The sequence below is a fragment of the Pelodiscus sinensis genome, chromosome 5 (assembly GCF_052426305.1).
Source record: "Pelodiscus sinensis isolate ZL-2025 chromosome 5, ASM5242630v1, whole genome shotgun sequence".
NCBI lineage: Eukaryota > Metazoa > Chordata > Testudines > Trionychidae > Pelodiscus > Pelodiscus sinensis.
Window position 1 is genome coordinate 30,965,670 of NC_143056.1, and position 21,136 is coordinate 30,986,805.

At 44.2% G+C, this 21,136-nt stretch overlaps 1 protein-coding gene across 2 annotated transcripts in view; it reads left to right on the top strand.

Annotated features, from left to right (window-relative positions):
* FBLN5 (fibulin 5) overlaps positions 1-21,136 on the top strand; it is a 70,734-nt gene that overhangs the window by 22,655 nt on the left and 26,943 nt on the right. For both annotated transcript variants that reach the window (XM_006133653.5, XM_006133652.5), the window contains exon 5: positions 20,105-20,227. In XM_006133653.5, coding sequence (XP_006133715.1) covers positions 20,105-20,227 — 123 coding nt within the window. The remainder of the gene's footprint in view (positions 1-20,104; positions 20,228-21,136) is intronic.

Consider the following 21,136-nt stretch of genomic DNA (forward strand, 5'->3'; position numbering starts at 1 on the left):
CAAGTGGTACCTAGATCACAGCATCAGGTAAGACACACTAGGTATGTGGGTTACACTGTCATCTGTCGCTACTGAGCATAGCCTCTCTCCATCCTCTTTGGACCCTCTAAATGGGACATTAAATGGGAAGTTTTTGTGAACAGCACAATGGGCAGAGGAATAACCCAGAGACACTTAGGTTACATCTACACTGCATGTTAGACCCTGCAGTAGTGAGTCTCAGCGCTCAGGTTTACAGGCTTGGGCTTGCTCTGTTGCTGTGTCACTGTTGCTATGTAGATGTTGTGGCTTGGGCTGAACAGTGGGCTCTGAAGCTCCTCTTCCCATCCCTTGGCTTCTGTGGCCCAGTTCCAACAGGATCCTGAACATCTACACAGCTGTTTTAGAGCCATAGTGCAAGCCCAGCAGCCTGAATCTGTAGCCTGGCTCTGAGACTCGAGGCTTTAAAAATGTAGCACACGCATACTCACAGAGAGGTAACAGACTTTCCTTCCTAAGGGTAGCAAATGAACAGAAGGAAATTCAGCATGAACAAATATATATAAGGGAGAAGAAAAGAATCCCAGACCACAGCTATTTAGTGAAAGAGCTAGTAGAAGGCAGCCAGAGAGCAGAACCAGGGCTGCTAGAAGTAGAGGCATTGGACATATTTTGAGGGCTGACTTATGTTTCTGCCTCTGTGTGTTAGGCTGGGGATGGAGCAGGTAGGAATTAGGGTGAGTGAGGCCTTGTTACCAGTGTCTGGCTGGGGGGAGCTGGTCATGGTCCAAGCAACCCCTTTGTATCCCTGTTGCTGCAGAGCATCTTCTAAGCAGGCCAGGTACAGGCAGGGGTGCTCAGTGGTGGGGCGGTGTGGATAGAGCCTGATTCACTGCAGCCAAGACTGGGAAGGGAAACGCAAGGTCTGGAGCTGCTGGGAAGCCAAGACAGAGACAGAGACAGAGCTGGGTGGCAACAGGAGATAGCAAGCAGTGGAGACAGCAGAGCAGGAGCTAGGCAAGGTAAATAGGAAGGTGTGGACCCCAAGTCCCCCAGAACCTCCACTACTTATTTTGGTTCCCTCTGCTCCCTTCCAGGGCCTGTGTCTAATTTATAATCTCAGCCCTTGTTCCCACCCACCCCATTGAAAGCAAAGTCCAAATTAATTGCACTGCAGGATGGATATGAAATAAGTGTCTATAATAGGATCCAGATTTTCTGTTGTTCAATATTGGCATAAAAACACCTAAGAGGAATAAAGGAGTTTGCAAGGGGCATGGTTCGAAGATGCCTGTGTTCTAGTACGGTGGTTAAGTTGCCTTATAAAAGTCTAATTCAAGGATAGGAGAAGATTCAAGGATAGAGGTTCTTCCATCTCTGTAGTAAGACCACCTCTGTGAGAGGCAGAGTTAAGTCAATGGAAGAATTTGGCTGTTGACCCAGAGATTCTCAAACTGGTGGGGACATGAGAAGCTTTAGGAAGGAGAATATGCTGTGTACATTTTACCCTTAGCAATGAATAACTAGCAAAGCTCATTCCTCCAGACATCAGGGCCTTGGATTTTGCTGTGAATTTAACTCTTGATGGGGTGATGCATTTTGACAGATTTCTGTTACGCTTTCAGAGTGTGACATTCTTCACAGACTTGAGTGATGTAGTTAAGCTGAGCTAACTCTGTAGTATAACCCATCTTTGAGTATTGCTACCGAATAGGACAAATTCATTAAAGTAGCACAATCCATTATAAATGATTTTTGTATAGTGTCAAAAGTTTCACAGTTTGCTCTCTCTCCATGCATAATCAAGGTATTTGAATGGATATAGTTTTCATCTACAGAGTTCTCTGCATAGGACCAACTAATCAATCCCACACTCAAAAAGTAAAGTTATTTTTATAGCCATTTATTTGTGATTCAAAGGGACAGTTAAAGGAAAGCACACAGAACAAGCTCAGAGGTAAACAGTGAAAACATACACATACCTACATTTCCATTTGTTGAATTGGGCACCAAATATGGACAATTTCCTCATCTATGACCCAAACCAATAATGGACACAGTTAAAACGTTACAATAAAGTAAGATATTTCAAGGCATAAAATCATATTGGAAACATTTGGTCTGTCATTGGTCCATTTACTCCGCTAAATGTAGGTGGACTTAAAGGTTATCTGCACAGTATAATTGAAGATGAAATAAAAATATTGAAATGTGTCTATATTAAAGGAATTAGTAGGAGCCCTTTTGTACTGAAGATGTTGCCCAGCATGCGCTGTGTTTTTTTTTTAAATGAATAAGTATGACAAAAGCCCTTGTAGCTCTAAGAAGCTAATAAACAAAGTGCTAAGGACAAAGGAAAAATGCTATTTGTTTTTTACAACAGCAAGCCTGTACAATGATGGAGCATGTGCTAGTACAGAATTCCAGCCTGCCTGGTGGAGAGCCAGAGAAATAGTTTGCTCCAGAAACAATCACAAACAGTAAATGGTCAAGTCAACAAGTATCACCAAACTACAGCTAATCAGGAATTGTCTGTCAATTCTCTTTAACTGAAAATGCATTTGCTGCAGAAATTACTGCAGGAAAATCTAAATGGTCTGTTTTGGATCAGGTCAGCCTCAGACAAAACATTTTTGCTTGTCTAATTGAAACATTTTGGCTTGGCCCATACTCCCCAAGGAGCCAGGTTCCCTGGCTGAACTGCATCTCTTGTGATGCACCATGCTACCCCTCTAGCTGAAATACATCATAGGGGATGTAGTCTAGCTGGAGAGCCAGCCAATAGAAAAGTACGGGGGCTAGAGAGCACCAAACTACAAATCCTAGAAATAAATTTTGAACTGATCTGAAATAGATCACGGACATTCTTGAATCAACGTATTTTAGAACTTTAGGTTCTGCAAACATTTTTTGAAATTTTAACATTTTGTCCCACATCAGAATGGAAACAAGTGTCAAAATATCTGAATTTTCTACCAAACAGACATTTGGATTTTCTAGCAGCTCTACTTCCAACATTCCAGTCAGGAACAGTCAACGTTTTCTAATGACGAGATGCTAAAGTCTACCATAGTTATTTCTTACACTTATACAGTGTAAGATTTTCTCTGATCTAAGCACCCTGCCACCTGCTTATGTAAAAAGAATTGTGTCAGTGTTCCAATGTTTTATGTATAAGGAGAAGTATTTGTAGAATTGAGACGTTGTGAAACCAATCCAGAAAAATACATTGGCACACTTAAGCCAATAGCCTCACTGACTCATTTGTGTACTTAACATTCACAGCTGGTTGGAAATTTCTGAATTTTGGGCACTTTCAGAAACATTCTTCAAAAAAAAAATCCCACCTTTCAATCAGCTCTATTAAAACTATTCACAAGCTTGAGTTTGGTAGGTCAGCACCTTCATGCTCAGGTTTCTGTTGTGAATTTTTCCCATTGAACTTGATCTTGATCATTAGTCGTACAGAACCCACCATAATGGGGCCCCCATTCTCATAAATATTTATCTTGAATTATAATTACAGAGGGACCACTCAAAATCTGTGACAGTGAGGCTATTGTCTACACTACAGAGTTTTTATGGAAAAACAGTTGTTTTTCCCCAAAAACTCGTGGACTGTCCGCATCTCAAGTGCGTTTTTGCTCAAGAGAATCAAAAGAACAGAGGGGTTTTTGTGCAATTGGTATTCCTCTTTCTACGAGGAAGAACACCTTTTTGCGAAAGAGTTCTTTTGCAAAAAGGCGTGTGTGGACAGAGAAGAGGGGGCTTTTGCGCAAAAAGAGGAAAGGGGGAAAAGTACAAGAAGTTTTTGTGGAAGAACTCTTCCGACAAAAGCTTGTTGAGCAAAAAGCCTGCAGTCTAGACGTAGCCTGAGAGCCCCACTGGCCACAAAGATGGCACCTAATCGGGATGTAAATTTAAAGGGATTTTTAAATAAAAAACAAATGTGCTTGCGCTTGGATGCATCATGAATCAAAATTACTTTTTTTTTAGATTGCTAGGAATAAAGTTTTACCATTGATCAGCTTTGATCTCAAGTTTCTGAAGGTGAAAAGTCAATGTACTGGTGCCAGGTTCAAAGCACAGAAGAGCTAAGAGTAGGATTGTTTTTTCCAGTTGACACAGTCTTCTTGTGTGACCTTCGGCAAATCACTTAACTCATCTGTGCCTCAGATTCCTGGTCTGTAAAATGGAGAATTTACTTTCCTATTTCACTGTCACTTAGGGTATATCTACACAGCAGTGTTATTCTGAAATAAAAAAAACCCGCGTCTACACAACAAGCCATTATTTTGAAATAATGTCAAGCTGGAGGATTTCTTACTCCAACTCCTGTAACCCTCATTTCGCTCTTGCATTGACTTCCTGCTATGTTGACAGTGTCAAAAGCCGAGTTGAGCTATTTCGACTTCAGCTACACAACTGATGTAGCTGAAGTTGTGTAGCTTAATTCAAGTTTTGCCCAGGGTAAATGTGCCGTTACTGTCCCCAGATAGATGGTGACACAGGACAGCAACGTATTAGCAATAATCCAGAATGAAAGGCGTATGCTGGTTTAACAGCAGCAGGGGTATGTTGGCTTCAGTGAAGAGATTTCTGATTTATACTGTGTGAGAGAATCACTAAAACCCACATGCTCAACAGACTCATTTTACAACTGGGGAAGAGGATCTGACCCTTATTTTTTTGTGTCATCTGTGTTGTGGGATATTAAACTGGTACAAAATGACTGAAGCCAAGGCTTCATTAGGCAGTTATTTCATTTGCTGCACTTTGAACCGTATTCCCTACCTCTTTGCACTGATAGGAACCACAGGTGCTAGAACTAGAGGTGTGGGGGGTTTCCATCATGTACAGGATTTACAGTTTGGTTCAATGGTTCTCAGAACTCCCACTGCAAAAATTATCCCAGCACTCCTGACAGGAGCTGCATCACCATACAAAACTTGGCAGCCTCCTCAGCACCACAGTGTTGTACCAGGCTGGGCGAGAAGGAAGCAGTTGGGAGTTGGTGTAATATACCCTCTTTGCCACTAGAGGCTGGGATCATCTGCCAGTTCTTGCCAGACCAAAAGTCTTGAGGGTTCTGTTTGAATGTATCCCTTTAAAGATAGGTCAGTAGAGAGGAGGAAACTACTGAGATTAACTATCTGTTTTCCAAAGGGTCTTGAACTGAGTTTGGGAAAGGTGTTTGATAGAGAAAAGCAGCTATACAAATCCTCATCACAACAAATTAAAACAACCTAAAAACTCCATATACCTTCAGTTTTCATTTTCTCTGGTGGCACTTTTTCATAGATTGGAGCTAGGAATTCCAAGAAAATGTGGCTCAGTGACTCTAAACTAGTAAGTGCCAAATCTGATTTTAAATTTCAGTTCTTATCTGAGTTGGGATTGCTGGCATTTTCCAACAAGCACTGCTGCAGAAACAAATCAATAGGTGGCTTGTTGTGTGCATAGTTAGAGAAGAATGTTGCTCAACATGCATCACTCTTTGTAATTAACAGTAATGAGAACACAGCTGTCTGAGTTCATAGCCAGTATTTTCAGAGAATAATTCGGAAGGATTTTCCTTTTCAATTGGCTTCTATCCAGTACCAGTTCTCTGCTTATAAAAGAACCAAAAGGCCACAATGTTTAGACAAGAATTACCTTGGTTTTGTGGTGCTTTTAGTCTTGGCACAAAGCTGGTTGGCACATGTCCATGCTCAATATAAAATGAAATTTGAAAAATAGCTTTCGCCACCAAGCATCACAATCCCAACAAAGCAGGAGTGGACAACTCTCTTTTAAGAGCTCACCAACGCTGCTCCTAAAGTAGCTGGCAGTGGATGCTGCTGCAGAGGGATATACAAGGCTCATTCTTTCCAAAAATGAGTGCACAGCTCTTGTAAATCTCCCAGTTCCAGCAGGCCTGGAACATTAATAGTGAAGGCTGAGGCTCACACTTGGATCCAGAGGAATCTGATCCATAGGCCACCTGGAACTGGCCAGCTCTGCAGACAATTTGAATGGCTGCTTCCCAATCAGAAGTGAGCATGTCTCACCACCCTCCCTGCAAACATCATGGGTCCTGCTACATTATTTTTACTCTTTCCTGAAAAAAACTGTCTATTCACTTCTGGCAGATTTCACCAGCATGCTGCAAGATGCTAACTGACTGAGGGAAGTTTTGTCACAAGAGGTATCAGATTGCCAAAGGAAGACAAAACATTGCAACCTTCAGATGAATGTATCTTGCACAGAGAAGGGTGGTGAAGCTATTGCAGCCATATCAGCTTGGTCTGGGAAAACTTTACCTTTCATAACTACACAGCTTTGGATCTAGTCATTTCTTGCATGTGATATCCAAAGACCTGAGAAAAGAAAGTCAGCCAACTCTCAGCAAGGTGTTAGAGCCATGATCCTCACATTTGCACCTTACCTGGAATGGAATTTGTCCATGCTCAGTGGGGAGAGGAGCTGGGACCAGGTTCTGGGGCCATGGCTGGGGTTGGAGCTGTGGTCTTGGCAGAGAGCAGTGCTGCATCTGGGAGATGAGCTGAGATTGGAGGCCAAGGCTGGAACTGGGGGTGGAAATAGAGCCGGAGCATAGTGGAGCTGGGTGGTGCTGTCCCCACTCCTTGTGTGGGTTGGTCTGGATAGTGTTGCCAACTTTCTGATTGCAGGAAACTGAGTGCCTTTGCCCTGCCCTCTCTCACTCCATCTCCCCTCCCTGAATCACTCATTCTCTCCCACCTCTGCTCACTCACTCGTTTTCACCAGGCTGGGGCTGGGAGCTAGCACGCATGAGGAGGTACAGGGACTGGAGTGAGGCTCAGGGGTTCAGAGTGTGGGTTGGGGCAGAAGGTTGAATGTGAGGGGATGAGGGCTCTGGCTGGTGGGGTGGTGTTGAGGCCAAGGGGTTTGGAGTGCAGGAGGGGTTGGTTGTGGGATATGGGCTCTGTTTGAGTGTGTAAAAGGGTGTGGGCTTTAGGAGGGAGTTTGGATGTGAGAGGGGGCTCAGAGCTGGGACATGGGTTGGGGCGATAGGCTCTGGGTGATATTTATCTCAGGCAGCTCCTGGCAGCAGCCGGCACATCCCTGCAGCCTCTATACAGAGGTGGCTAAGGGATTCAGCACCCTTCCCTCACCTGCAGGTGTCACACCTACAGTTCCCACCGGCTGGGGTTCCCAGCCAATGGGAGCCACAGAGCCAACACTTGGGGCAGGGGCAGCGCCCACAGCCTCCATGGCTGCCTCTGCACCTAAGGGCCACAGGGAGCTTCATGGAACCAGGGCAGGCTGTAAACCTGCCTTAGCCCTGGTGCACCGCCAACCGAACTTTTAATGTTCCAGTCTGCAGTGCTGATCTGAGCTGCCGTCAAAAACCAGATTCCCAGGCCCTGTCATGGTTATCTCAGACATTCCATCCTGCCTCTTATGGTAGCATACCCCACCATTTGAGGACTACTCTATTAGCGGGAACTTCAAGCATTACAGTGGCCTCTGTTATTGGCATCTGTACCTGAGGTTCTGAGCTTTTGTGGACATTGAAGACTCCATGGTGCTTTCTGGGCAAGAAGCCTCAACATCCAGACTGAATTCCCGAAGTGAGTAATTACAACCTACATATTTGAGACTTCTCTTCCATGTTTAATGGTGTCACCGATTCAGTATACAGCCAAAATGGCTAGGTAGTATTTCTGCACTATGTGTAAAACAGCAAGCACATTTCACTCCAGAGATGGCTGTATTTCAGTGGCAAGGTCTGTCAGGATGAAAGATACCATTATCATGACTTGTAACTGGATATTTGTGCACATCTGTTTCTTTACTACCTTAATTTCTATTTAATATCTCCTTTGGGTTGTTGTTTTTTTCTGATAAACTGTTCTTAAAAATATGTCTATTCTGCTTTATTGTGATCTGTGAGCAGTGTCTGTCATCTTTAGTCTGCCAAAAGGAGCTCTTGGAAAAGGAGTGCTTAATGATCCAGTTAAAGTATACGGTCAAGAAGTTCACTCATTAGAGCAAATGTAAGCTGACCACCAATTGGCTAAATCAGTTGGCTGAACTGTTTGTGCTAGTGATTTCTTCAGACTCCCCAGGGATTGAGAGCAGTAATAGCAATTCTGTGCTCTCCCTGCCCAAATAGACCCCTTCTCCAGTTTCCTCATGTTCTAGTCCCTAATGGAAAAGTCTTATGGAATTCAATAGGCAATTAAGCCAATAGGATTCTATGGAAATGTGAAACAGTTTTTATAAATATTACCAAGCTTGAAAGTAACTTATTTCTTACAGGTACTATTGTATTCCCCCCTCTGGGGGCAGGACGGGAGGGCTTCAGAGCAAGGGGTATGTTTGATATAACAGTACCTGTAAGTGTGGGGTAGTGTGAGAGGGACTCAGGGCAGAGGGTAAGGATGTGGGTGAATGGGTGGGGCTCAAAGCAGGGGTGGAGATGTGAAAGAGCAGAAGTGAACTCAGGGGACTGGGGAAGTGAGGGTGCAGGAATCAGGTTTGCGAGGTGGGAAGGGGTCAGGGCAGAGGGTTGGTGTGTGTGTGTGTGTGTGTGTGTGTGTGTGTGTGTGTGTGTACAGGAATCAGGGTAGAGGGTTGGGGGGCCCAGGGCAAAGAGTGGAGATGTGGTGAGGAAGTGGGGGGGGGGGGCAGGATGCCCTTTAAGGAGGGCAGAGGGGCTGAACCTCCCCCCCCACACCAATTCCTATCAATGATGCTTGTTGTTTGATATTCCCCTTCCATCATTCTCAGGGAGCGAGAGGAAAGGACAGTGTGGGTCACTCACTCCTCTGCACCCTCCCCACACCAGCCATGAGGGAGAGGGATTGGCACTTCTTACTAGAGTGGCGCACCAGGGTGCACTGCTTTACTTTCACCTTTGAGCATTACTCAAATATGCTATATATTTAACACAGGTTTCCATTGGTTCTTTAAAAACCATCCTATAAAATCCAAGTGCAAGGGTCTAATTAAAAGCTATAGAAAAGTTAACATTTTTCTTTTGAGTTCTATAGGACTTTTCCACATGGGTTGATCATTCTTTGTGTCCTGAGCTGCGTTTCATATCATATGGCAAAGGAATAGTATACATGCTCTTTTGCTAGAAGTTACGTCCCCAGACACCAAAATAATTAGTGTGGCTGTCTGTGCAGCTCTGGATTCCAGCTGCAATCTCTTTCAGCTACCATTGCTGATGCAATAGGAACTGTAGTTCAGTAAATAATTTCCCAGCAGCTGGGAGTACTGGATCCAAGCACTCATCTGGCTCCCATCACTATAGCATTCAGTATGGACCTCAGTGTCCTGTGGCGATATACTTATGTAAGTGTTGTACATTGTGACACACAATTGATATATTTGTTCAGCTGAATAAATATAATTTGTTACTGATGAAGATGAAAATATGGGAATACATGTTTTCTGATAATTAAAGTTGCCTCTTAGTTTAATGGGACTGATGCAGTGAATATTGTAATAAATGCTCCTCTTTCCCAGGGGTCATCCTACTCCCTACTGTTCTGTCACGTTGTGGCTCCTCATAACTTCCCAGAGAGAGCAGGGAAACAACTAAGACCCTTGCTCCAGAACACAGGGCAGTAGCACTTGAGCGGAAGTCCAGTCTGTGTAAAACAGAGAGAAGCTGTTCTGATTCCAGCAACTCCAGGCTAATGGCATGCCTGCACACCAGCCAGCTTGCTGCAGACTCTCTTATTTAGACAAAAATCTTCCCTGATAACCTGGTGTTCAAATCATTTCTGACTTCGGAAGAGCAAATCTGTAGGGACAGAGAGCTGCAAAAGTCTGAGCTTTGGGAGTAGTGCAAGAACCGCCTCTCCTTAGGAGTATGTACACAATGGGCCCTAATCTGTTTGGGACCTTCAAGCACCACTGTAATATAAAAAACACCAGTAGCAGCGCTAGAACCCTGCAGCCCCTTGCCCATTGAGCTATTATCATCATAGAATAGGGGAGGGCAACATATAGCTCGCCCAGCATTTCTCTCCAGCCCGCCCAGCTGACTTACAGCCTGCAGTGTGTGTTCAGCTGCCTCTCCACCACCTTACTCCATCTGGCTGCTCCCAGGACTCTCCAGCTAGCTGTGCAGAGTGGGCGGGGGAGGGGAGTGCTGAAGTCAGGGTGCTGGACCCCATCTCTGCAGAGGAGGGGTTTGGGAGAGTGAGACACACAGCGGGGCTGCTCCAGTCTGAAGTGAGCAACTGAGATGAATGTCTGTCTTAAAAGGCGCTGTTTTATTTTTTCCAGCAGTCAGCTCATGAACTTTCCTCTCTTAGACAGACAGTCTCTCTCTCTCTCTCTCTCCCACATATATAGCTCATCTCTCCAGAGCAGGGGAAAGGGCAGACGACAGAGCAGGAGAACTGAGAAGTCCTGTGGCACCTTATAGACTAACAGATTTATTGGAGCATAAGCTTTCATGGGCAAAGACCCACTTCATCAGATGCAGGAGAGTTTTCCCTGTCTTAAAAAGACTGTGTATGGTGTCTCTCAGCAGCACCCAGCACACACATTGACTACGTCTAGACTGGCATGATTTTCCGCAAATGCTTTTAACGGAAAAGTTTTCCATTAAAAGCATTTGCGGAAAAGAGCATCTAGATTGGCAGGATGCTTTTCCGCAAAAGCACTTTTTGTGGAAAAGCGTCCGTGGACAATCTAGACGCGGTTTTCCGCAAAAAAGCCCCAATCGCCATTTTTGCGATTGGGGCTTTTTTGAGGAAAACACTACTGTGCTGTTTACACTGGCCCTTTTGCGCAAAAGTCTTTCGGAAAAAGACTTTTGCCCAAACGGGAGCAGCATAGTATTTCCGGAAAAGCACTGACGATCTTACATGCGATCGTCAGTGTGTTTCCGGAAATTCAATTGGCCAGTGTAGACAGCTGGCAAGTTTTTCCGCAAAATAACATGCCAGTCTAGACACAGCCCTCCAGTCTCTCTCTGCCATGCACTCTGCCTGTCCGTCTCTGGGCCTCTCATACATACAATCTGTGTCACAAAGTTTCTGTGTCTCTCATACATTCAAAGTCACTCTCTTTTTCTTTCTAGCCCTCAGCCTCTGCCCCTTCTGAGGGCCTGGAGCCAGCTTGTGATGACTTACCAAATTTTGGGAGTGGCCCCCCTGTGAAAATGATTGCCCATCCCTGTCATAGACTCATAGACTTTACAGTCAGAAGGGACTAGCATGATCATCTAGTCTGACCTCTTGCACATTACAGGCAACAAAACCTCACCCACCCATTCCTGTAATAGACCTCTCACCTTTGGCTGACTTACTGAAGTCCTCAAATCATGATTTAAAGACTTCAAGTTGCAGAGATTTCACCATTTACTCTAGTCTAAACTAGCAAATGAGCCCATGCTGCAGAAGAAGGCGAATTCCTGGTGGGTCTCTACTAATTGGACCTTGGGGAAAATTCCCTCCTATCCCCAAATATGGTAATCAGTTTGACTCTGAGCTTGTGGGCAAGACCCACCAGCCAGACACCTGGGAGAGAATTCTCTGTAGCAACTCAGAGTCCTCCCCATCTAGGGTCCCATCACCAACCAATTGGGATATATGCTGCCAGTGTAGGCAATCTCATCACACCATCCCCTCCACTAACCTATCAAGCTCAGTCTTTGCAGCCGGTTAGGTTTTTAGCTCCCACCGGCCTTAAGAAAGTCCAGTGACTGTTGGACAGCACATTACACGAAATAAGCCAATGGTGTCACTTTGCTTCCTTCTAGCCAAGGTAAGTGTCTCCAACACCACTGGGCCTCTGCCTCTTATTGGTTGAGGAATGACCATAGGTCGTGGCTGAGACATGGGGCTCATTTGCTGCCCTATGGGCTCTAGACCCATTTTCTAGGCATGTCTACAAGGCTCACCCTTCTCACTGTACTTCCCTGTTATGAAAAGCCTGACCCCAGCTTGGGAATAAGGGTTGCACTGCCAGGGTGGACTTTTCAGAAATACTGAGCCTTGACACATAGCCGAGCAGTTCTTATATTAGCCAGTAGGAGCAGTTCTATACACATTGATTACTAATGTCCAAACATAGGCTGACCATATATATATAAAACTGCTTTATCCTAGCAATCAACAGTTACTGTAATGTAAATAGGATGCAGATCTAAGATGAATTCAACAGTCAAGGGCCAGTTCTCAGGCACTGAAATTTGTAATTAAACAGGTGTACAGGGAGTTGGTCTTGGATAGGTTCCAATCTCAGCTGGGCTGGCTGTCCTTGGAAAATAACACTGACCCCACACAGCAGCAGTTTGAAGTTGGCTACAGTCTGCACTTTAGGAATGTGGCATTGTTATTCTCCCATTTCTTATCAAATATAATTATCATGAGAAAAAAATACTTTCTGAGAAAACATGTGATTTCACTGTGTAAAAATCTACTACCAAGGAAATTATTTTCTCTGTGTCCAAAAAAGGAATGGTGGAGACATTTGGGGAAACAGCTTTGTTCCAAATAATCTTGGAACCAATATCTGTGTCCCAGAGCTCGGCTGTTTAGTGCTGGCTTGTGATTATTCTTATAAACAATAAGAAGACATCTATTCTATTTATTGTTCTCAAAGTGAGCCCCCAGTGTTTTAAGTTACCAAACCAGCTCCATTAGTTAGAGAGGTGGGACATGATGCTGGGAACCTTCACCCCATTGGAAGACACTTTCCTAGAATCTGGGTAAGATCCCAGCTGGTTTCATGATGGGAACTGGGAAAAAAAGAGGAAAAGTAAAACCATAAAAATATGACACACATGAATCAAAACACCTAGAAGAAAGAGAAGTCAATTTCCATGTGTCTTCTCTATATCATACACCCACTGCTAGCAGGGCACCCCTACTTGGATTACTTGGCCACATCCTGTCTCTCTCTCACATACACACATACATACTCTTTCTTTTGCTCTCTCATTCTATAAAACAAATTGATCAGTAGCAGAGCTATTCTTTTTTTAATTAAAATAATTTTTTCTTCCCAAATTGGCCTTCTCCCAAAACCAGAATTTTTTATTAAAACTGTTGATATTGTTATCCCCTTTTGATCTTTAGGCCATATACAGAGCCATACCATGCTGTTTCCTGTAGCAGGTATATCTTGGGTGCAGCTCTGTTAACTTATAAAGAATATGCACACAGTCCTGTTTCACTGAATGCAGTACAACAAATTATAGCATCTTCAGCAGCAGCAAAATTGTATTTATTCAGCTGAGTAAATGCAATGTCAATTTTTGACACTTCTATAAATATATCTCAGCAGGACACGTAGGGCTTTACTGTATACTATAGTGATGGAAGTCATACGACTGCTTGTGTAGAATACTCCCAGCTTCTGGGAAGTTATTTAGTAGATGAATATATATATGTACAAATATAAATCTTTTGCGCAAAGGCACACGCCAATATAGACGCTCTCTTGCGCAAACTTTTCCGTTAAAAGTATTTGCGCAAAATCATGCCAGTGTAGACACAGCCTCATTGATTTGGACCTTACTGTAGGGCAGGTACGTCAAACAGGCCTCTAGCGGGCTGCATGTGGCCCAATCAAAATTTTTTGTGGCCCGCCACTACATTTTTATAAAAGAATAAAGTGCAGCCTGCTGGCCACTCAGAGCACATGGCTGAGTGCAGATCACAGCCAGCTGACTGGCCGCTCTGCACACGGCACCGCAGTGACTGCTCACAGCTGGCTGGGCCACTCTGTGCTTGGCTCTCCAGCACGTGCTCATGGCCGGCTGGGCCGCTCTGCACTGGGCACTCCAGCATGTGCTCACAGCCAGCCGGCTGCTCTGCACAGGCATCAAGCACCTGCTCACAGCTGGCCTCTCTGCTCACACTGTTGCAGCACCGGAGGAAGAAATGCGTGGCGGAGATGGCAGCGGCTCTGGGACCCAGACATTAGGTTAGGGGGGTCTGGGAGTGCCTGGCTCTGGGGGAGTGGGGAGGCATTAGGAATGGGGAGCCTGGGAGGTGCCTGGCTTTGGGTGAGGGAGGAGGCATTAGGTTGTGGTACTTGGCTCTGGGGGAGGGGGAAGGCATTGGGTTAGAGGGGGAGGGGTTCTGGGGGAGCAGAGGGGGATTGGGTTAGAACGGGGGTATGGGAGTGCTTGGTTCTGGGGGAAAGGAGGTGGATATTTTGTTTTTTATTTATTTATTCCCAAATAAAATCACAAAATGTGCATTAATTTTATATCAATAAATAAACTGGCCAAAAGACCTAGGGGAAGCAATGCTTTCCCCTAGGTCTTAGTGCTTAACTTCTCTCCTGTTCCTATTCCTGCACTAACTCTTAAAGGGGACGTGCGGTTTTATTTATTTTTTTTTTTGGCTTACTTGGAGTCCCCCCCCCTTTTTTTTTTGCTCAACAACTTTGGTCTCCCCTCCCCCCTTTGAAAAATTCCCTTCAACAGAATTTTTTCTCATTTTTTTTCGGGGGGGGGGGGAATTTGGTATTTTTGTTTCAACCATCTCACAACCCTATGTGTAGCACTTTGATATGCCACTTGCATTGCCACTTATATCTTGGGAAATTAGCTACTGCACTTTTTGAGACGTGAGTGACAGTGTGGTCTCAGTGAAAGGACTGTGAGCAAGGAAGGAACTTCTGGGTTGTGATACTTCAACTTCTCAGCCTCAGTGTTTCCATTTGTAAAAGGGGATTGTAATGTTTATCCATCTTACAAAGTACTATGAGGATATTCAATAGAATTAGTATTACTGTACCTCTTAGAGGAGCCATGTAACAGCAAACTTCATTGTGCACAGATAATGAACAGAAAGAGAGAGTTCCTGCCCTGAAGAGTTTGCAGTGTAAATAAACAAGAGACACAAGTTGCATGAAAGAGGAAATATCAATATCAAATATCAATCTCTTTACCAATGAGAAGTGAAGGTATTTAGGCATCTAACTTCCATTGAAATAAATGTACATTCAGCACCCAAATACCTACGGGACCTAAATAAATAGATCAAGAGAACAAGGAGGTTGCATTACAGCAGGGTGTTAAGGCCAAAACTCACCATCCCCTCAAAATTAGGTCATGGTGATAAAGTATCTTGAAATGAAAATCACTAGTAAAGTGTTAGTGTTATTGCTTCTGTGCGCATTTGGCAAGGAAAAGCCTGGGGAACATGCACCTTGCACTTTTCCCTTGTATTGAGAATGGGGTAGAAACAAACCATCCAACCAAAAAAGGACATAATTTTCACAGAATGCCCTACAGTAGGTTACTTTTACTTTTAATTTTCCGCTGCACCAGGGGATGCCAAAGAATGTCCTTGGCATGGTTGAATGTATTTTTCCGCAGGTATTGAAGTCCAATCTATTCAGTATGGCCAACTCGTCTATGGGTCACTATGTTTTATAGGTAGTTTCCCCTCCAGCTGGTTTGCTTTCTCCCTATTAAATGTTTAATTTAATCTTTATCAGCGCTCCAATCAGACAGATGATATGGATTTCTCACTGCTTGTGCCTCTGTGCAAACAGGAGGGCTGTGAAGAGGCATCAGCTGCTCCAGTAGTGCCAGTTCCATCTTCTTTCAAGGGACAGGCAAAGGTTACCACATTCCTGGGCAGATATTTTTCCCAGGGTACAGCTGTCATCCATCACTTAGCAGGCCAATGTAATGTAAATACATGCTGGCAGACAGGAGCATGACATATTACACTGGATTACTCTATATATTTGAACTGAGATGGCAACTTGCCAAATAATATTTATTTTATTCCACTGACTGGGACTTTCAAGGTTTTAAATGTGCATGATCGGTGTGGCTTGCTCTGGAGGAAGCCAGCCAATGATGTGGAATGTAAAGGTTGAATGTTTACATTCAGGCCTTGTCAAGGGATATGAAGCCACCCATGGTCTGTTATGTATCTTCCCCATACAATTTATACCTGCCTCCTGTATGCAAGGCCGGGCTTATCATGCAAGTCAAACAGGTGAACAACATGGGTAGCAAAATATAAGGCACCACAAAGTGTTTTGGCTGGGTGACTGCACACTAGTAGAAGTGGAAATTGGCCAGTTTTCCAAAGGTGGCAAAAGCAGTGTTGACAATCCTTGCTGGCCAAATTTTGCTTTCACACAGAAATAAAGGTTGAATTGTCTCCATCGCAGAATTTACCATCGCAGAAACAGTGGATTGAAAGTAAGTTAAAGATTCTTCTCAGTAGGTAGCACAGACAACAGTAAAGATGCCTTAATATCTAGGGATATGTCTACACTACAGTGTTAATTCGAGTTAACTTAATTCGAAATAGTTAATTCGAATTAACGCATCTATACACAAAAACTATTTTGAAATAGCGTTTTGCTATTTTGAAATAGCATGTCCATACTGAGTGGACCCTGAACCAAAGTTAAGGCTGGCTGGAACCAGTGCCGGCAGGGCATCAGGTTAGGACTTAGTGTGTGGGGCTGCTGCCTGAAGCTAACTGAGCTCCGTGCTTAAAGGGTCCCTATGCCCACCCCGGACAGATAGTTCTCAGGGTTCCCCACCTGCTTGTCTACCTCGATGAGGGTCAGCAAAGCATCCCTGTCTTGGAGTGCCCTGAGTACCCACACTAGGGACACCACAGCACTCGGCCATGTGGAGCAAAACTAGGGGGGGAGGACTGAACCTCTGGGGAGACTGGAAAAGGAGGTGGGAGAGGGGAAGAGAGAGGGTGTGAGAGGGGAGGGGGAAACCTGGGAGGAGGGAGCTAGAAGGGGGAAGCAAGGGGAAGAAGGGGAAGGGGACACTCAGGGCCCAGGGTTGGGGGTCTCGCCGGACCAACTTGATTTTCATGCAAACCTGCTTCTGGATTTGCATGTGGCCTTTGGTGGCCAGGCTGGCAGCTATCCTGCCATAGAGGGCCACATTCCTCCATCCAGTGCGGAGATCATGGACGTTGGGGGCATCCTTCCTACACCTGAATAAGGTCCATGATCTCCACCCTGGACCAGGAAAGCGCTCACCTTCTCCGGCCTGTGTCAGGCTTCTAGGAGCTGGCAGACTGTTCCTGGGGAGCGGTGAAAGGATGGTTGCCAGTGGCTTGCTGGCTCATGTTTTGGGGCCACTGGGTCAGGGGCCCTGGTGGCCACTGCTGGCTCTGGGCTGGCAGGCTTGAAGCTGGCACAGGCACTGTGGCCAGGGTCTACACCTTTAATGGCTCCGGGGCTGGGGGAGAGGAGAGTAAGTTTTCCTGGTTGTGCCCAGAGCGGCCACCAGGGTTCCCTGGGAAGGGCTGGAGGCCCCCTATTTTGAATTAAGTGTCTACACAGCACTTAATTTGAAATAGCTATTTCGAATTTGGCGTTACTCCTCGTAGAATGAGGTTTGCCACATTCGAATTAAGTGCTCCGCTATTTCGAATTAATTTCAAAATAGCAGTTTGCATGTATAGACGCTATTAAAGTTAATTTGAAATAACGGCTGTTATTTCAAATTAACTTTGCAGTGTAGACATACTCTTGGAGTAAATACGTTCCATGTAACTCTTCAGCAATTTCTTCACAAGGTCAATACACAGAGGAGAGCTGATGTCAGAGCAGTGCTCTGTTTTGGATGAAGGCAAATTATGCCTGCTTCTAGGACCTGAGTTAAGAGAGTACTGGGGGTACTGAGTTTAGAGGGGAAGCTACTGTGTATAAAGAATGAAGAGAAAACAGTGAAGGGAGGTCATACTCTTCAGACTAGGAATGTAACTGGTTAACAGGTGTTGCTTACCAGTAACTGGTTAACTAATGGCCTGGCTAGGCTGGAGCAGCCCCCTGCCTGATGCAGGTTAGTGGCGCTCCAGCTCTGCTGGGCCCATGGTGTCATGGGAGGAGGGCACTCTGGTTCAGCTGGGCTCGAGCAGCCTGAGGCACAGTGGGCCTGATTGGGCTGGAGCAGCCTTCCACTCGTGCCTTGCCATGGGTGGGGGGCCATTCCAGCCTATCTGGGCCCACTGTGCCACGGACAGGGAGCCACTTCAGCCCAGCTGGGCCCACTGCCTGAAGGATCCCGGTTAAGTGGTTAAGTCATTACTTGAGATTTTACATTCCTACTTCAGACACTATTGGTGCCACATAATACCTTGAGAAACCTCTCCTGCCCTCACTTTGGGCCAAGTTGTATTTTTGTAAGCATGTAATCAAGGCATGGCCTGAATGCAGTCTATTGTGAGGCACAGGGCCAAGCCCCACCAAGAGCTTGCTGTGGGCAACAGCACTCGTGGCTGGCGGGGTCCCAAGGTCCTGCTTTTAAAATAAAAAGTGCAAGTAAAAAACTGAAAGCATTTTGATGAAAAACACATTAACATAATTGTTATCTACTATCTGTATTTGGCTGGTATCCATGATCTGACGTCTACTTGCAGTAATAGAGAAGTCCTATGGAGTTCTCGATATAAGAAGACAAATAACACATGATGGCTGTGGAAAGTGTACCACTCATTTAAGTATACATTAAATACAGCAAGTCTGCGTGGATCAGTATTTCTATTGCTATTGTTTTTACAGCAACTGGAATGCACTCTATACCTCATGAGATAGATGCAAAGGTATGATCCCTAGCTTACAAGCAGGTGTCAGTCATGACTCAACAGAGTTGGGGATAACAAAACAGCCAGGGAGGATTTGAGGGAGTAATATCAATTTGATGACGTAACTCAGCGCAGGCCAGCTGATGATGGAATCATCGTATGATGGAATCAAGATTAATTTAAAAATCATTAACAAAGCATAGGCTTCTAAGTTAGCTGAAAGAATGTTACCATTTATCATTTGATTTTCTGTATCTGATCTCTCAAGCCATACACAATGCCTGAAACATTGGTTACGATTCTAGACAAGGAGAGATTCAAACTGAACTCATGCTTCTGAAAAGCATTTTTTTCTATCTTCTTCTTCTTTGTAAGGCTGATGTAGATGTTGAGTAATGACTATAATTTTACATTCAGATAGTTGATCCAGATAATTGTGTCAAGAGTAGCAGAATGTATTGCTCTGATGCCTCCTTTGTATTTGTGAATCAGGCATTGCGATGTACGTTCCATGGTCTGCTCTGCATGACCACTATTGCACACTGGAAAGCCTTTAAGTTTCCATTTGTGCAGTAATTGACTCCATCTCCCGTGGTTTGTGTGGAAGTGTTTTAGGGTTGCCCAGGAGCTTCACAGGAGATGGAAGGAGATCTTCAGCGTTGGTGTTTGTAACTTCTTGTAAACTCCATTTGTCTTTCCTAATGTCAGAGTTGAAGTTGCATTGATGCAGATTAAAAACATGGATCTGAAAGGGCTTACATGACTTCAAGTGGTGGTAAGGGACATTATTAAGGTCTTGGTGGATGTGCAGACATTTGTTTGCTATGATCTGCTGGAATTCCTAATGCATTAAGGTATCACATGAATGGATGGGTGAAAAAGTGCAGTGTTAGGGTCAATTTGAGGGTTCTAGTGGTGCCATATTTAATCATTTAGGTTACTGTATCCCAGCTTATATGAATATTGAAGTGTTATTTGCAAGCCAACTGAAAACCCCAAAGAGGTTTTCCAAATGCCAAACATATTGAAAATAGTAAGGCTAGTTATTGTTTTGTGAGTGATATATTTTCCTATTAGAAAGGCAAGGTGAGTAAGGTAATACCTTTTATTGGGCCACATTCTGTGGGTGAGAGAGACAAGATTTCAAGCCTACACAGAGCTCTTCTTCCTCTTGAAAAATCGGGTTTCATTGACATTTTCAACAAGACATCAGGGAAATTAAAATGTTTTGTTTTGGGTAGGTTGATATTAATCTTTTTAATGCAGCCACCAAAAATGTCCCGTGGGATGGAAAAACTGATTTTTTGATCACTTCTTTTATAAGACTCATCCTGAAGGGATCTGTGATCTTTCTTAGAGGTGCGAAGTATCTTCCCCGTTGACTTCAGCACTTTACAATTTGGATTTTTTTAATGATTTCTGTGCAATGTGTCAAACATTGAGAACATTCAAAATCACTCCGTCTAGTCCAACTGCCTCAGCTTTATTCTCAGATTCATCTTCTGATATAGTGCATGTGTTCATACAATGAAAATAAACTCAATATTTGTTTTAATAATTATATAAAGCTTTGTTGGTACCTTTCTGTGTTTCAGATATCGATGAATGTGCTTCCGAGTCACACCAGTGTAACCCCACCCAGATCTGCATAAACACTGAAGGAGGATACACCTGCTCCTGCACTGAGGGCTATTGGCTCTTGGAAGGCCAGTGTTTAGGTATGTTCTTCTGGAGTGTTGATATGCTTTCTCTAGAGTGATTCTGGAAAACCAGCGTGTGTTTGATTAATCCAATGCATTTCAGTCATAATTAGGGTCTCTTTCTGTCTCCCCAATGTTTTGATAACTGAAGTTGGATTATTATTATGGGTCTCCCACATTCCATACATTTCATATTTCTTCTGTGTTAAAAATCTTCCATTATTGTGGACAATTTGGGATTCTGATGTGTGCATATAGTGGTACAGAGATAAACTGACATCACGACCCATGGGAGAAGCTTAAGCACTTCTCTGTGTGACTCCTCAGCACTGCTCTTGAAGTGGGGAGTTGGGGCTAGCGAGTGATCTCTGATATTATGAATGCACTGAGCTAATCCCGTGCATGGAAGTATGGGGGTGCTCTGCATCATGCCCTGGGTTGTGATGATTCCCATGTAGTTCACAAGGTGCATGAGCTATGTGTTGGAACCAGAATTTGGCCCTGAGTCAGAATTCAGACACTTTGATGCTTGGTTTAAGTATCAGAGACCCATAGCAGTTGCTCCACTGAGTTGAGTTTGCCCAAGAATATCTGTTTATCCTGTTTTAAAGAGACAATAACATCCCAATGCTTGATTTAGGTAACTCTGAGACAGGGCGGGCAGGTCACCACAAAACAATGCAAACACGTAACAAGAAAATCTGTGCTGAAAAAACTCCTCTCAGTTTTCTGTACTTTCCCAAAGGCTCTGCAGAATCTATTTCCACTGGGGATAGGGGGGAAAAAAGATAATTTAAAAGTATCTGTAGGGTTGGATTGAGTTTACAAGGGCAGTCTCTCCTGGTACATTTTTTCACTGTTGAATACCGCATCTGTCTAACCAAATTGTTGTTGTTGCTATTTAACATTTAGCTAGTAAGTGCCAGC